The sequence below is a fragment of the Lynx rufus genome, unplaced genomic scaffold (genome assembly GCF_022079265.1).
Source record: "Lynx rufus isolate CCGP_SWC_20201006 ecotype Redwood Valley unplaced genomic scaffold, mLynRuf1.p SCAF_5, whole genome shotgun sequence".
Taxonomy (NCBI): Eukaryota; Metazoa; Chordata; class Mammalia; order Carnivora; family Felidae; genus Lynx; species Lynx rufus.
In genome coordinates, this window is record NW_025814867.1 from 113,090,341 (window position 1) to 113,108,993 (window position 18,653).

An 18,653-nucleotide genomic window follows, 5' to 3' on the forward strand; every position below is an offset into this window, starting at 1 on the left:
TATAATAGGGATACTATTGTCTTGTAAGAGTTAAAAGTAAAAAGGCCTATCAAAAAAAAAAAAAAAAAAGGCAAAAACCCAAAACAAAAAAACCTTTGTGGCAAAATTACAACTAGTAAAACATATTCGAAATGAGTTCACTAGAGAGCATATAACAAGAATTAATGTGTTATTAAGTACTCAACATTCAAACACTGTCTTATAAGTCTATTTATTATATGTTTTCCAAGCAGTAAGCATTACTTTTCTTAGAATTTTCCAATATTTAAAAGCACAATTGGAAAAAAAAAAAAAAAACATTCTACTTTTTTCTTTTTTTAAAGTGGGGCAACCAGAGGTGGGATTCTACAAGGCATTTTACATTTTTTTTTTCATTTAAGGCATTTTACATCTTTGACCCACATTTTTAGAATCAATAATCAGTTCATTTGCCTGCCTCAGGAACAGCATTTGACATGAGATTCCCAAAAGACCCACTACCTTCTACCTAAACTTGATAGGCACAGACATCTCATGGACAGGGTCAATTACTGGGTCTGCCCAAGAGTTTTAATCTATGGTTGGGAGACATGAAGAAAGATGTCCTACAGTGACCCCCAACTTCTACATCAACCATCATCAGAGCAGATGAAAAGAGTGAAAGACAGAAAAGGAACCTGTGTTGAATTGGTATCACAGAATTGTCATTCGAACTCATCTGGAAACTATGAGCTCATCTGGAAACTAAACTCAGGGTTTGGTGTGCCTGGGTGGTTCAGCCAATTACGCATCCAACTTCGGTTCAGGTCACGGTTTGTGGGTTCAAGCCCCACATCAGGCTCTGTGCTGACAGCTCAGAGTCTAGAGCCTGCTTCAGATTATGTGTCTCCCTCTCTCTCTGCCCCTACCCCACTCTCACTCTGTCTCTCTCTCAAAATAAATAAAAACACTAAAAAAATTTAAAAACAAATAAATAAATTCAGGCTCAAAGTAGCACCGACAGTCTGAAAGATACCTTCAGAATCAGAAAGGTTTGGCATCAGACCCATGCCCACCAGCTGGTAGCCTGAGACAAATAATATAATTTCCTCATTTATAAAATGATTATCTCCACCTGCCTTGCAGGAATAGTAATAAACAAAAAAGCACCATGGGTCCAGCCCTGTGGAGGCACTCAATAACTACTGGCACTGAGACACTCTTGAAATAGTTCAAACTCCAGATTTTTAGGTCAGGGACATGTTTTTATTTCTCAATCTCAAAATTTGGTGGGTGAAAAGATGATGGATGAATCTATCAAGAACTATGTCTGAGAATCTCCATCTGTCCCTAGGAGTTCTACGTCAAAGACTTAACTGGATCCAAAGGAAGACAAAATCTGTTCAAATCCCCTCAATAGTCTTTCCTGAGTATCCAGGAGCATAAACTAAAACTTCACAGAAATGTATGTCACCTACTAAAATATGAAATAAAAAGTTAACTTTGGTGGCCATCAATCACTGTAATAAAAAGAAACTGATGATACATACACTCCTGACTTCACAGTGAAGGACACAGATTTAGGGATATTCAGCTCTTCCAAATTGGGGATGGCTCGCTGTATATGGATAGGACAATACTCTGGGTCAGACTGTGGGCAAAGTTCTATCTCTGGAATGCTGCAATCCTGAAAAAAAAAAAAAGGCTTTGAAATCATCTGGAGACACACACAATCCAGCATTCTCAATACCCTGGACATGCAATTACAATTATTCTCATTGTTCAGTTGAATTTCTTCTCAAAAACAGCACAAAGGAAATACTGTTTCATTTTACCAGTTTTAAAAATGAATTAATCTAAGAAGTTACATTGATGACATGAAAATTATAAAAATTAATTGAGAAAGTATTACTTTTTTTTTTTTGCTTGGTTTTTATTTTTTTTTCCATAGTTTTTAAGTTTATTTACTTATTTTGAGAGAGACAGAGAGCAAACAAGGAAGGGGCAGGGAGAAAGGGAGAGAGAGAATCCCAAGCAGACTCCATACTGTTAGCATGAAGCCCAATGTGGGGCTCGAACTCACGAACCATGGGATAATGACCAGAGCCAAAACCAAGAGTCGGACGCCCTATGTAGTTTTTAAAAGTCTTGTTCTATTAAGCAATCAACGTTTAGTTACCAAACTATGTGAGTGCCAGAAGTCTTTAAGCTTTCCTTCTCAGAAGCATAACAAAGCCATGAGGAGGAAGGGAGTTAAGTAAAAGCTGATCTCATGGGGGATATAAAAAATAAATAAGAGAGAGGCACAGTACTCTCTCAGTGTGTTATCTAATTTACATTGACAAAAGTAGGAATTAGAAGTGAGGGTAAAGGAAGTCTGTTTTCCTACTTGTGGGGTTCTATTTATTTTCTTTAGTACAAGTTGGTTTGAAGAAGAAAGGCATTATAAAATTTGACCCTACACTCCATCACATACTCACTGCCACCATCTCCTGTCAAACCTTCCTTTAAAATTTCCCTTAACGTATATCTCTTATCTATTCCCACTGTCAAGGACTTTTATCAAGGCCAAGACATCAATTATGGGCCTATTCCACCAGTCAGGTATGAACCACATTATATACAGCTAGGCTTGTTAGAACACCACTTTCCTCATGACACTCCTTGGCTCAAGACCCAAGCACATCAAATTTACATGTATTTGCCTTCCTACAACATGGCACCAACCCAGTAACCCACAGGAACTCCATACAACTCTTCAGTCATACTGGTATCCATGCTAATCCCACTCTCTTTTTTCATATGGTCTAAGTTTTATAAATGTTTTCCCCAAGGCAACTAAACAGGAAATTTTCTGTATTCTTACTTATGAAAATCATCTAATCATCAGGTTGTAAGTCAAAAAAGACCTCATCTTTTCTTTGGGAATCAAAACTACAATTATTTTTCCCTCCTCTGAAATTAAAGATGTGCTTCTGTCTGAACACACTAACTCAGTAATCATGAGTGCTTAATTATACAATTCAAAATTTCAGTAGCAAAATTCTCACCTAGGACATTGTGAAATTCAAGTGATTATTCTTTAATGAAACAGGTAAATGAGTAACAGGGGTGATATTTATCAGGCTGAATAATTCTATTTTTTATTATAATTAGTTTTGCAATTTTTAACTCCAATTTTCTGATTTTTTAACCTTTCTGCAAACTGAGTTTTATTATTAATCATTCTTATCAATATGCACAAGTACATTAATACATCTTATTTTCAGAAAGCTAGTTCTGAAATGCAATAAAGAAGCATAACCTAAAATATCCTTTGAAGTATAAAATTATTTTTTGAAATTTCATTTTACTTTTTTTTGTTTTTTTTGAGAGGGAGAGAGTGAGCAGGGGAGAGGGGCAGAAGGGAAGCGGGGGAGAGGGAGAGTGCCAAAAGTCTTTAAGCCTTCCTTCTCAGAAGCATAACAAAGCCATGAGGAGGCCTTCACTCAGTGTGGAGCCCAAAGCAGGACTTGATTCCATGGCCCTGGGATCATGACCTGGGGTGAAATCAAGAGTTGGATACTCAACTGACTGAGCCACCCAGGCACACCTCAAATTTCATTTCAAAAAATAGCCAGAAATGTCCACAACAGTCACCTGTCAATCTTCAAAGTTTTTGTTTGCTATTAATAATAGAGTTCTATTAACATTATTTGAAATGCTGCCCTATTAATGTTCCCCTAGGGACATAAGGTACAGTAACAGAATACATAACTAAGTGTCTCACACAAATAAGTTTCCTCTGCATTGTGTTATACAAACAATGCTTGGGTGGTGTACTTTAAAAGGGAAAAAGCTACAAGGCACTTGAGTCCACCACAACAAAGAAGGAAACAGCATAATGGAAAAAGTGTGATGATGACTAAAAAATGGAAAATAAACAAAAAGAATGCTTACGTTCTCAACTCTCTTTGCCAGAGGACCAGGTTTTTCTCTAGTTAAATATGAAAAAGATTTCAATAGTTAAGTTTCACCTTCTTTATGGGGGCTATTCTAAAAAAAATATGTCTCTTGCAAGACTTGCATAATTCTTGATGGATGGAGGCAGTAACACTAACAACTGACGGGTACTTTCTAGTAATCTAGTGACAATGAACAGTTTATTCTTAGTAAAGTTTGTATGGCTTCCCCCCCGCCCCAACTTTTCTACTCATGATATACTTTTGATGAAATTTGCAAGCTTAGACTATTAAAGCATTCTGTAGGAATGGAGACAAAACTATAGGAGAGAAACAGGGTAGGAATGGATTACAGTTGACAAAAACAATAAGAAAATCTAACTGACTCCACCTCACATAAAATACCATCAGTACCTGATCTAACATCCGATCTCTCTCTTCTCAGTAAATTAGTGAGGACAAAACCAAAGTAACTTCTGACCAAGAAAAATGTTATTCCTTTAAAAAAATATTAAATGCACAGTAAATAGTAATTTGCAATATTAATTTCTAATATTTGCAAAGCTACCTCACTCCTAATTATTTCTCGGAGCAAAGATGACTTTGAGCAGAACCTACACCTGTTGATAACTGACGGTGTCCTTTGCATCTATTCATAGCGAAGTGAAGACATCATGAAGTGTTATCTTTAAAGAACACAAGTTTTGACTACTCAGATTAGAGCAAATAAAAGAGAACGAAATAAGATAAAGTTAGTACTAGGCTTAAGCCTAGGTGAATCTGGAATGGGAACAATCCCCATGACAATGAAGCTATCAATAGGCAAAATTTTGACAAGGTTGGAGAAAGGAAGCAGTTTGATGCCTGATTCTTATTTTGTAAAATATTTAGAACAATGCTAATGCCTTTTCCATTCGATGCTCAATAGTCTTATTTTCCTTCCTCATTGAAAGGTGCTAGTCTGTTCAAGACATGAGTGCACTAACACTGCAATTTAAAACATGACTCCAGGGGCTCCTGGGTGTCTTGGTCAGTTGAGCGTCGGACTTTGGCTCAGGTCATGGCCTCGAGGTTCGTGGGTTCGCGTCCCTTGTCGGGCTCTGTGCTGACAGCTCGAAACCTAGAGTCTGCTTCAGATTCTGTGTCTCCCTCTCTCTCTGCCCCTCTTCTGCTTGCACTCTGTCTCTCTCTCTCAAAAATCAATAAACATTAAAAATAAAATTTAAAAAATAAATTTTTATTAATTTTATTAAATTTTATTAAAAAATAAACATTAAAAATAAAATTTAAAAAAAAGGCTCCAAGCACTCCAAGCACTGGAAGAAGGAAGAAATGCAAGCATCACTTACTCTTTCTCTTAATATAATCTAAGCAAATGGTGGATGCGCAAATACACATTTATATATCCATATTCAACAGAACTGAGTTTTTTGCTTGATTTTATTGTGGTTTGTTTTGTGGTGAGAAGGCTGCTGTTTTCAACAACTTAACGTTTTTTCTCCACTAGGCTTGGCACGATGCCTGACATTCTCTCTCTCTCTCTCTCTCTCTCTCACACACACACACACACACACACACACACACCTGAAGGTATTTAAATCTTAGAAGATTATACCTACACACTATTCATTTCAATCAATTTCTAGTGAGTTAGCTAATTAAATGAGCACTCAGATGCCACTTGCTGAGCTGACCTGCTTGCAGTTAAGGTTTTCAATGCAAACAAACACCCTCGATGCTGCAGCCGTCAATCTCCTTGTGGTACCAACATTCACATCCTTATTTAACACAAGTGGCTCTGCCAAGGACTTCCTCACATCTCCACCCGCCCACTGCTTTACTCTCTCAGGATTCCAATCAGGTGCCACCTCCTCCAGGGGAGTACCTCTTCTTTGTGCATCCTGAGGGCCCTGCAGAGCGTTCTCAATTCATATGCTTACGTGACTCAGATGTCCCTCCCCTAGACTTGCAGTAATCTCAAGCATGAGATCATATCTCACTTGTATTTCCATTTCCCATGTTCATCACAGTATCGGATCCAAAAGCAAAGCAGGTATTTGTGAAGATACAGGCTTGTTTGCAGTTTTCCAGGAAGTATTAATTCACATAAAATTTTTGCAGATACCCCTTTCATGGAGACTTTTTTCTGGAAGCTATGTTTCCTTCCTCTGTATGCCATTTGCAGCTATCAAGAGTTTAATAACATTGACCCAAATCACTATTATAGGATCCACCTGAATTTACATTTTTAAGCACATAAACAAAATCTCCGTAACTTGAAAAAAATATATATATTCATGACTGTCATATGATTGTAATAAATCATGCACTATTTTAATGCTGAAGGAACTCTTAAGAATGCCCTGGAGAAATAAATCTGTCCTTATCTGAGATCTCTCCTAACCACTAATTTGCCTCTCCTCTAAACCAACACAAAATGTTTTATTATACTGGGAGACCTTCCTCATGTGAGTATTAAATAGTATTTTCTAAACAGAAAATAAAAGAGGAACACACCTTACCTTCCTCTCTCCACCCTTCCTTCTCTGATTTCCTAAACACTCATATGCACACACTCACACACACACTCCTACACTCAAGGGTAGAGATCTATACTAAAAAAAAGATATTTGGAAATATGGGCTCTTTTCCTAAAGACGCCTGGATGATGTATTCCTACTACTATTAAAAATATATGTATGGGGGCACCTGGGTTGCCCAGTCGGTTAAGCGTCCAACTTCAGTTCAGGTCATTATCTCACGGCTCTTGAATTTGAGCTGTGCATCGGGCTCTGTACTGACAGTTCAGAGCCTAGAACCTGCTTTGGATTCTGTGTCTCTCTCTCTCTTCCCCTCCCTAGCTCGTGCTCTCTCGATTGCTCTCTCTCTCTCTCCCTGTCTCTCAAAAATAAACATTAAAAAGAAAAAAATATATATATATATATGTATGCACATATACATACACACATATATATATGTATCATGCACCAATTCATTTTATGGGCCAGATTACAGGCAACATTGTCAATTATCACTCACTGTAACACTTTATATGCATAAATTCAAAAGATTATCATCAATATAATGAAGACTAGTAAAATTAGCACGGATATTAGCAACCACTTTTAAACATCGCTAGACCAATGTACAGCTTTACTACTTGACAAAAGAAAATAAAAAAACAGGAAAAACAAAACAAAACAAAAGGTTGTGTCACCTTTAAGACACGTTTGATAGAACCCAATACAAAGTCTCTTGGTGGATGTTTTCTGTTCTGAAGGATCCAGTCACGATTTAACACCTTTTCCCCTTCTTCCAACACACATTTCTGACCCTGGAAATGTGGCTTCTCATATAAAATCCAGCTGAACAAATATAAAAGCATTATCGGTTATAATTAATTTTCTAAGAAGTGAGGCATAAAACATGATACTTAGTAAGTCCACAGACTATTGTACCTACTTAACTTTCAAAACCTGAGCTATTTTCCACAATTGGTATATAAACCTATTTTTGAAACAATGACATATGCTAATTTAAGTATAGACATAGGCATAAGAATAAAAGTGCACACAATTTGGAAATATTCCCAAACATAATCTACGCCTATATTTATGTATGCATAAATGCACGTATACTTTCTAGATGGTATACAAACAAAGCTATATATTTCTATCAAAAACAATAGCTTAACAATTGCAATTCTTAAATAAAATGGGAGCACAGGTGTCCCATTTTATTGCATGAAGACAACACTATACCATACCACTTACTTCATGAGTACTGACCAGTGGGTAACTGAGTCTGGACAAAGAAATTTTGGCTGCAGCATATGCAAGGGAAATGGTCCATAACAAATGAGGTTTCCCCTCATTTTTACACCACACAAAGAATCCTTCACTTCTTGACCATGTCAGCTAGACAAATGACTTTAAGTATGTGGCCTTCACATTCCTTAGCATCCCACAACTTGTGAACTCGCTTTCAAAGCTATGCTTCATTTAGCTGATGCCTTCAACTCAACTTGCCAAATCCATCCTGCTACTAATGTAGTTTCAGAATGGTATTAATTGCATATAATATATATATATATATATATATATATATATATATATATATATATATATTAGGTCTTGCTACTTATGGCCCATTGGCTTTAAGCACTAAAAACAGCCAGTATTTTCTGGCACAGTACATAAAAAGAACTATTAAATTATAAGACACTAATTATGTTTCAAAATATTCTGTCAAAAACCAGAGGAAAGGGAATGTGACTTTAATAAAAAATACAAAAAGCATAAAGAGTAAGAAAACACACTTAGTTGGGGGGAAAATGCTACCAAATTTTAAGAGATTTCTTACCAGCCCCTTACAACTTTTATCAGTATCCCATTCGGAAAGGACCATGATGTAGCATCAGGAATATTACAGTAGATCTCCTGCTTGTATTTACTTCCATGGAGATCATAGATAACCATCTGCAATATACAGAAAGCAGGCACAAAAACTAATTGTTAAGAATGCATTTAAAATTCCAAAATGTCCTAGAATGTAGAAAATATCCTAAACATATAAAAGATGATTACTATAGATGCTAAATCTTTGAGCAAAATAATCCCTTTTAAAGTCAGTGAAAAGTATTTACTTTAAACTCCCCAAATCTGAAAGTAACTTTTTTTTGTTTTTAAAGTAAGCTCTGTGCCCAATGTGAGGCTTGAACTCATGACCCTGAGATCAAGAGTCGCATGCCCAACCGACTGAGCCAGCCAGGCATCCCTAACGTAACTTTACTTTTCATATTTTATCTTAGTTAATAAGAAACTTACGCTTACCTTCCCAGGTCTCGGGTTACACCTCAGAATTTGTTTGTCAACATTCTGAAAGAGTAAATGTGGAAGAAGTAAGCCTTAAGAAACATCAACAGAAAGATCTATAACTCACTTTCTTAGCAGTCACAAATCCAATTCATCACATATTTATTTAGGGACCATTATATGCAAAGTGCACCTCTAGGTACTACAAGAGCTACAAGGGCAAATATAAGGGTAAATAATGTGTTGTTTGTGCCCTCAAGGAGCTTATACCTGGAAGGAAGGAGCAGATGATCACACTGACGTGACTGTTCTGTGAAGGACTAGGTTAAACTCATGGGTAAAATACAAAGAAAACGCCAACTTATGGGCATCAAGGGGAATGACACCAGCATAGAGATGAGGTGATGGCACGGGGAGGCCCCCAAAAGGCTTGTTGGAGGAAGTGATATGGAGAAGACCTTGAAAACACAGGATTTTAATAAGGGAAAAAATGTGGCAGGTTGGGGCCAGGGAGTTGAGAAAAGAATTCCACGGAGAACATACTTTCCGAGGCAAGGTGGTAGGAAACACTGGGTGTATAACCAGAGCACATGGAGACAAGGTTGGACAAACAGGACTTGGGTGTGCTGTAATATAGTGAAGATGTTTCACTTGACTTGGTAGGTGATGGGGAATCATTAAAGAAACATTTCTTCAAATCTTATCCTTTCTTTTAAAAAGACTTTGCCTTGCAAGCTACTGGTTGGTATTCTAGTATAACTATTTGCTACTGTGGCTATTCACGGTGAAGACATGGGTCTTGGGAATCGTAGAGAAAGTTCCATGATCTTGGGAATGCCAGAAAGGAAGTCCCATGTTAAGTGAATATTCTACATTAAATGTTTAAATATTTCTAAGGCAAAAAAGCCCATAAAACTGAATTTCAAGACCATTGCCAGCTATAGTGTTTTCAGCTTTTTTTCTTTCAATTAGGCTGTTCGTGGCCCTGCTTTGTATGAACAATATGAGCAACTACTGACAGGATACTGCCAAGTGATTACTTAAAATATTTTAGAATATTATGAAATATTTTACGGAGACACATAAGCTCAATGGAATGTAACAAGTTCCCCATATATAGTACCTTGAGAAATTCAGAATGCTGTCACTTAATTTCACTTGAAAACTAAATATTAGCAAAGAAGGGGAAATAACTTGCTTCTCTTATGCCTTTTAAATTCTGCCTAAGCAATTTTGTTTTCTCAATTTAACAGTCCGGCTAAAATACAGGGATTATGATACACTTCAAATAAAGAATAAAGTAACTTCTGATATATTTTTAAAACCATCTTTACACAACCTCAAATCACTGATTTTCTTCATAAGTTTTTAGGTCATTTCATGACCCAAAGCACTACTTCATTTGTTAATAATCAAAATAACTTACCTCTGTGAATGGGCTTAATCTGCCTGAGATGTCCTGAGCACGGAAATATTTTGACACTGGTTCCTGAAAAAGTCCACCAAATCTGGCTCCTTTGTCTGAGGAGTGGGTTTTGGAAGTATGCAAATACTGATGATAAGCACTCTTCAAAGAAGAATGTAGTTTAGAAGTAAGGTCAGATTTTTGTAGAAATGAAGCCTTTTCTGGCCACAGACCAACTTGCGGATTAGAGGTAGTAGGTTCATTTGACATTACGTATGAATTCTTAGAGATTCCAGTCCTTTCCTGGTCATCATCAGGATAAAACGTGATGGAAGGGTCTGGCAGCTTCAAAGTAATGGTTTCCTTCCTCCTAGGTCTCAGGCTTCCTTTATGTAATGGTTCCTCCCCCTCCTTCTCCTCCTCCTCCTCCTCCTCCTCTGCCTCTATCCCCTGTCTGTCTTCATCAAAATTCATCTTTAAACGCTCTGATACTGACTGGAGAAGGGATAAAACAGAAGAGGGCTGGTTTGCATTCTCTCTTGATTTTGTGGAGCCATGGTGACCAGGTGAGACCTCGCTGGACAGAATGTCCTCCTGAGAGCTGTCATCCTCATAAATAGGAGACAAAGCTAAGGGATAAATTTTGTACCTTTTGGCCTCCACTGATAAGAATGATTCTGAACTATCACTATCAAATGTCTCACCTAATTTAGTGTCCTTTTCAAAATGATGGACGAGGTCAGTTCTGCTCTCAGACCTCTCGCATGTGACTACAGGCATGCTGTCAGTAGATGTATCAGGAAACAGCAGAGTGTGTGTTCTTACTTCTGGGGTAGCACACCTGTCCTCATCTTGAAGGGGTTCGTCATATAATATAGTAAAGGAAGAATTTTCTTGTTCATCCTGAGAAATGAAGGCTAAATTAGATTCTTCTTTTTCATCACTATAATTATCATCTCTTATTTGGTTATCTACTGCAGTAACAGATGTTCTTTTGTCTAGCTTTCCCATGGTATCCTTGGGTCGAAAATCCGGCACTGCTAAAGCTGGGTAGCCTTCATAATCCTTGCTTAATGTAGGTGATTCATATCCCCTGAAATATGAGGCAAGTCTGTTGTCACACGCTATCAAGCCTTCCTTTCTCTCAGGGGGTCCTTTCCCTATTTCTCCAACACTCTCTCCACCAGGCTCTTGGGATGTTTTTTCGGCTTCAAATATGGGAGGCACAGCCTCTGCTTGTGTAATAGGTAATTCCAGACCTGTTCCATAGGTTTTCTTAACATTTACCACTGTAGATAATACTTTGTGTTTCCTGATAGCCTCATCAGAATCTTTTGGAGACAGTCTTTCCATTTCTCTTGGAGAGGGCATAGACACACTCATTCCAACTGCCTCTTTATCCTCTGTCTTACATGCCCTTTCCACTTCTAAGAAGGCAGGGACTGCCTTCTTGTGTGCTTCTTTCACTTCTAACTCTAAAGGTACCATTTCAGTTTTCCTAATACCCTCTCCAGCATCCTTCTGGTAAGATATTTCCAACAAAGGTCTTCCAGTCTTTTCAGTGATGCCCTCAGCATCTTTTTCGTAGACATTTACCACTTCTAACGTAATGGGCATAACCTCAGTTTTGTCCAGATCAGCATCACTTAGGTAAATATTTTCCATTTCTAATGTAACAGGTATCACCTCAGTCTCTGTGATATCCTCTTCACCATCCTCTGGGTAAATATCTTCCATTTCTAACGTGGCAGGGATCACTTCAGCCTTTTCGGTAACCCCCTCAAAGTCTTTTTGGTAGACATTTTCCATTTCTGACATAACTGAGGTCATCCCGGTCTTGCCAACATCACCTTCAGCATGCTTTTGGTAAATATTTTGTAATTCTAATGCAACAGTTATCACATCGGTCTTTGCAATATCCCCTTCAGCATCCTTTTGGTAAATATTTTCCATTTCTAATGTGGCAGGCATCACTTCAGTCTTTCCAGTAATCACCTCAGCATCTTTTTGGTAGGTATTTTTCACTTCTGAAATAATAGGCATCATGTCAGTTTTGCCAAGATTTCCTTCGATATCCCTCATTTTATAAGCTTTTTTCATTCCTAAAATGGCAGGTAATCCCTCAGTTTTTTCAATATACCTCTCAGCATCCACTTGGTGTACTTCTCCCACTTTAAAAATGTCAGCTGTTGGCTCAGTTTTTATCACATTTAATTTGGCATCCTTTTTATGTGCTCTTCCCATTTCTAACATAGGAGGGGCTGCCTCATATTTCATAATATTCAATTCAGCATCCTTTTTGTTTGTTTTTTCCAATTCTAACATGGGAGATCTAAGCTCCATTTTTCTTATATTTACTTCCATATCTTTCTTGTGTACTTTCCCTACTTCTGACATTGTAAAGAGTGTGTTTTTATTACTCTGTCCTGGCAAGCCTTTTTCAGATATACACACAAGACTATCAGAAAAACTGTTCTTGGATGTCCCGGGTACATGGATGTCATCATTTGCAAATGGAGGCCATTTGAAATTTAATACAAGAGTTCTTGTATCCTCTGTCCCTGTTTTGTGATTATCCATACACGCTATTTCCACTTTATCTTTAGAGTCCTCTTTGAAAAATAAATGTGTTTTTACCTTATCATCTAACCCTTTATGGGGTGTATCTTCAGCTAGTAAAACAGCATCTGATTCCCACAAATTTATCCTATCAGCCTGTCCAGCTCTATTTCCAGAAAGTGGGGATTCTTGGTAGAGAACAATTTCTCTTCCTTTAATTGACTCTGCGTCCTTAACTAAGTTACTTACAGAGAAGAACCTACCTAATATTTTATTTTCATTAATTTCACATGTGCTTTGATTTACTGCCTGTTCAGACACCAAGAAATCCCTTAATGTATCATGCGGCTTAACACTATCACTGTTCAGAATTTGTGAAGTATTAGCCTGAAGTTCAGAATCCCAGGTATCCTCAGTATCTTCAAAAGCATCATCTGCCAAATTTTCTTGGGCTGAATAAATAATCTCACTGACTAATTCCCTAGTTTGATCTTCTAACAAACAAGATAAATTCATTCTATCAGAATCAAAAAGGAGACTCTTCTCACCAGCTGTAAGTGAAACACAGACCTTTTCTTCCCCTGGGACATCTGACCTGTTTTCCATGCCCTGCTCTTCCAAATGCTCTGTTAGCTGGATCCCTGCCAGTGTCACTTCTGAGGAGTTTTTCTCAGGAACATCTTCTTTCAGAGTACCTGAATTCATTATGCCATCTATGGCTATATGCTCTTGGCAGGTATCAACTACGTGTGTGGATTTTAATTCTTCCCTGACAGAAACAAAAATTTCACCAATCAATGTATCAGCCTTTTTAACTAAACCACTTTTGAGGTCCAAAAGTTGGTCATGGACTCTTCTCCTTGCTTCTGTGTGCTCAGCAGAGGCTTCAGAACACTGCTGGCTTGAGCTGTTAACTGACGTCGGAGCCCCAGCAACTGCTCCAGTCTCTGCTTCCATGGGATTGTCAAATTGGGCAGCAGTTGGGAAATCGAAAGACACCTTCCCAGTAGGAGTCCCAAAATGTTCTTGAAAAGGGGTCACTTCTGCCCCTGTTGGGATAGATGTTTCAAATTCCAAATAAGGGCTATTAGGGCGCAGCAGGTTAGTTAAAGAGGCACCTTCATGTGTGGCATCTATGGTAACTTTTACAGAACTGGAATTATTTTGGTGACTATGTGAACTTAAAACCATGCTAACTTCTTCAGAGCTACTAGAGGAAGACACACTATCAATACTACCACTTAGGGAATGAGTATTCTCTTTTTTTCTGTGAGATAAGGCTTTCTTTTCTGATTTCAGCACAGGAACATTGTGAAAGTGTGAATTCTCAGATACAAAAGCATTTTTCCCCAAACTTTTATCAGATTTCAGAAAAGGTGAATTTACTTGTGTGCTGTCAGCTTCTTGGAATTGTGGGGAAGCACTACTTGAGTTGAATTTTGCCATTTCTGAGAAACCAGAAATCTTTCTAGTCCCAAAAATATGTGAAGGTTGATGAATCACATAGGTACTGGCCTCATAATTCTGTGCCATTTGCCTAGTAGCTTTTTCGTCATGAACAGGAGGTAAAATCTCAGATATATTACCTTTGGGAAAAGCAGGAGGATAAACTAAGGCTTTTGCCTCTGTTTCCGGAAAACCTTGATATTTGGAGGCAGGAAGAGATACCTCAGTCTCACAATTCTCTTTAATCTCCTCACGATCCACTGATTGAAAACTTTTGTCCTGTTCAGCCTCTAGGGAAGTTAATTCTGATAAAATAAGCTTTTCTGGCACATCTGTAACTTCAAATGGAGAAGAAATCTTATCCTGAGAAATATCTCTAGGCTCTGTTTGGGAAACAGTGATCTTGGAGATGGCTACAGTTTCTTCTCTTACAGAATGCAACTCAACAGGAATACCGTTCTGACCATCAACTTCCACCTTTGATAAAATTTTCGCAATGTCAGGTTTGGTTTCCAAGGAAAGAGAACCAGACTTCTCTGTAGTGCTCTTACTTGCTCTAGCGTTTGAACACATCAATTCTGCTTTAGCAGGGCCTTGAGGTGAAATGGAACTGTTGTCCTCAGAGAGGCTTTCACACTCCAATCTCGAGTCAACTCCAACCTGGCATTTTTCACCTTTCGGAAGAACTTCCTTGGATTCAAGAGTTGCAGATCCATGCTCCAGATGAAGACAAGCAGGAGTACCCTTCCCGTTTACTGCCTCAACACGATTTGCCACATTTTCTTCTTGACATTTACCAGGCGGACTGGAAATACCAACAATGCTGACATCCCCAGTTTCAGTGAGCACAGAACACTCATCCTTTGTAACAGGAGTATCTAACTTGCTCAGCATACCAACCCTGGAAACAAATGTAGGAGATGAAATACTGAAATCTGATTTTGTACTGTCAAGGATAAGAGATGTTCTGACATCAGGTGATACTTTGGTTTGTTGAAGACTCTCAGAGTCAAGATGAGATTCTGAAATGTGATTTCTGTTAGGTTCAAAATTCAGCTTAGGGGATATTCTGTTTTCTAAGCATGCTACAACTGCTGATTGGCTGATGTGTTCTCCGGAGGCAGGGTTGTTTTGATTTATTCTAACCACATGAGGCATTTTGCCATGTGGCCTAAAACTGGACCTTTTGGGTTCCGTTACAAACAACTGGTCAGTATCTTTGGGTAGTGGCTCAATTCTACCTTCTGGAGCTTTTATGTGACTTGAAGTTGTGGGTTCACTAACCAAGGTGCTTTCTGTTTCTTGTCTGATTTTTGTAGCAGCCAAATTTTTTTGTGAGTCTTGGGAAGACAGTCTATTTCCTTCATTTACAGGTTCTGTGTCTGTCACAGCATGTCTCTGAAGAGCCGTGGTGCTGATATGACTGGCAGCCTGCTTGGCTGAGTTATCAACAGCTTGCTTGTCAGAACACTTACTCTCTGGCAACTGCAGATCTTCATGCATAATTGACTTATTTGGACTCAGCAAATCTGCACTGCCCTGTTTGGTAGTGTCACTCGCATCAGGTTTACTAGAAGAGCAGTCAGAAACAGCAGGGCTCTCATGCTCAACACGTGCTTCTCTTTGCACCCATGTCCCATCACTCATCACTGAGCTGTCTTCCTTTATTGTAGTTTCCGCTGTAGTTATCCCCTGAAAATCTGGACTGCAAGGAACTCTGCTACTGTTACTTCCTGTAAACAATGCTGAGCATACCAAATTTCTGTCAGTCTGAGAAACTGGTGCACAACTTAAATGGTGTCGTGAGTCAGATTCACTGGCAGTGGAGCTGAAGTTAGTCACAGAAGAAGGGGATGACCTACTTCTCACAGGTCCCCCAGGATCATTTTTATTTAAAACATTCATAGAAGCAGCAGTATTGGGCAATTCTAAATGGTTTGTCAGATGGTTTTCTGTGTTAACATTTATTTTGCTACAATCAGAGTCTTCTAACAGGCCTTCGAGCAAATGTCCTTTCACAGATATGTCTGTACTAGCTGATGACAACAACGACACCATCCTAGCCTCAATGTCACTTCCAGGGCCAATATGGATGCTTGTACTAGAGTCAGAACTTTCATTTTCTCTGTCCAAGGGATTCACAGTTTCCAATGCATTCTGGTGCTTCAAATATTTCCTAATTTGTCTGGGGCCTCGATATGTTGCATATGTTACAGAAGGCCTCTCTGGTTTACTATCCAGTTGTCTGTAAAAAGAAAGAGCCCAATAGTATCATGAAATATAGTTAGTAACACTTAACAGTAATCCTAGAAGTTATGATAAAGTATATCTTTCAAATACTCCTACTCCTAGTAAGTATTCAACTGGAGAAGGAAATCCTAAAATGTTTTAGGTAAACCTGTCTTTACTAAAAATAATGAAGATTTGACAAGGAACACATGAACATCAAGGCACATGAATGTTTGAGCTCCTTACAACCATTCCTTTTTAAAGATTTTTTTTTCAACATTTCTATTCATTTTTGGAAGACAGAGACAGAGTGTGAGCCGGGGAAAAGCACAGAGAGAAGGAGACACAGAATTGGAAGCAGGCTCCAGGCTCTGAGCTGTCAGCACAGAGCTCAAACTCACGAACCGTGAGATCATGACCTGAGCTGAAGTCAGACACTTAACGGACTGAGAAAGCCAGGTGCTCCAAAACCATTCCCTCTTACCTGATTACCTACATCTCTCTCACAGTAGTTACCAGACAGAAAGTGGGCTGACAAGTCCAAGGCTTGGGTTTTAGTTACAATCTCAAAGAGTGTTTGACTGGAAGGAACCACACTGCCTTATGTGCCTCATGCTGGCACAAGTTCATGGATATAGCACTGATTTGTCCACCATATTAGAGCACCACAGTAAGCTTCTCTTCCTTTACTCTTGGATGTAAATTTGAACGGCAACTTCAAGCACATAGGGGGAGAACTTTTAAAGGAAAACAACTGGTAAGATGTCTAACTCACATCAAGCACTCAGCATGTATTTGTTAACTCAATGACAGAATTGCCTTAAAAATGCTCTTGTGTTAAGTTCTTCAAATATTCAATTTCTGTAGCATAAAACTGCTTGGGTAAGTGTAGGAATCAAAAGAGACTTCTAGTAAAAGTTCTCTACTTCTTCTCAGCCCCAGCATAAAGTTCCAGAGACTCTCAGCATCCAACTTCCTTTGAAGAATCTTTCGCTGGGAGTTCTCATGCTATGTGATACTGCTTAATAGCCCTGGACACACACCATTCTCTTCCCTTAAATCCCAGCCCCAGAGAGAAACTCCAATGTCTTCTGAGACTAAGTTCACAAGTCATCTCCAGAACAAACAGATCCCAGCGCCCCTTTCCTGCTAACACGGGCAGTTAGCCTCTGATCTGTGGGTGCAAAGAACCTTGAGCGCAGCATTTGCCATATCAGATTATAAAGATCTAGGCACTTAATGCATTTTCCCCACTTGCCTTGTGGCTATTGGAAGGAAGGCACTGTGTCTTAACCATTTTTACATTTTTAAATGCCCCCCACAAAATTTGGCAAATGGTACATATTTACAACTTTTGGGGGGAATGACTAAAATAAAGCAATGATAGTAAGTGCTTAGTGTGTGATTTATTCCAGACTGCCTTCACTATTATCGATTATATAAAAGTGTTTTAAATTCTGAACTCTAGGCTCATTTTAGTATCCTAACACTAAAAATGTATGGCAGAAATATTTGATGTTCTATTTTTTTTCAGATTAAACATATAATTAATAAAACATTGTAGAACCCACATGAATAAGAAATCCAGCCACCAGTATTCCAATATCTAAATAATGCTTTTACTCCCCTGCTTTAAAGCAGTAACATTAAGAACACTAGATTCATTTACACGATAAAACAGATGGTAAACCTCTTCGGACAGGTCAAATTTTTATGAACTGTGCCCCTCACATATTTCTTGAATTTTAGCTGAAATAATGTATTTCAATCTATATAATTGCTGGTCCCTGAAATCCAATCCACCACTATTGTGAAAACTTGTATTGGTTACATGCATGTTTTTACTGTCCATTACAAAGCAGCTAAACAAGATGACTAGGGAAAAAGCTTTGCCTTATGAAAGTAGTTTTAGCTCCAGAATGAGTGTCAGGCTAGATCAAAGACTTATTATGAAACAAACTCAAAAACGAATAAGGTAATTGCCTGTGAAAACATACAAGAAGAGAAAAATACATCGTACTTTACAATACAGGTAAAGTAACGTTATTGGTGAAATCTGATATCAAAATACATTAATTAATCAGAAAACACAAGAGCCTTCAGAGCAACATGTGAAGATCGAGAAGCCCGAATAAATGACAAGAAATTTGTGGTCAGTTTTTATTTCAAAGCTTTAATGTTTTATATTTAAAATCTACTCTCAACAGGCTGCAATATTTTTTCCTTCAAAAGATCAATAATTCTGAAGATATGGATACACAAATGTACATGATTCCAAAGAAATATGAAATGATATAGGAA

At 38.1% G+C, this 18,653-nt stretch overlaps 1 protein-coding gene across 1 annotated transcript in view; it reads right to left on the reverse strand.

The window, feature by feature from the left end:
* CRYBG3 (crystallin beta-gamma domain containing 3) overlaps nt 1–18,653 on the reverse strand; it is a 129,674-nt gene that overhangs the window by 67,567 nt on the left and 43,454 nt on the right. The window contains exons 4-8 of the mRNA XM_047099826.1: nt 10,140–16,368; nt 8,732–8,776; nt 8,262–8,377; nt 7,117–7,264; nt 1,509–1,645 (exon numbers count right to left, since the gene is read on the reverse strand). Of these exons, the coding sequence (XP_046955782.1) occupies nt 1,509–1,645; nt 7,117–7,264; nt 8,262–8,377; nt 8,732–8,776; nt 10,140–16,368 (6,675 nt within the window). The remainder of the gene's footprint in view (nt 1–1,508; nt 1,646–7,116; nt 7,265–8,261; nt 8,378–8,731; nt 8,777–10,139; nt 16,369–18,653) is intronic.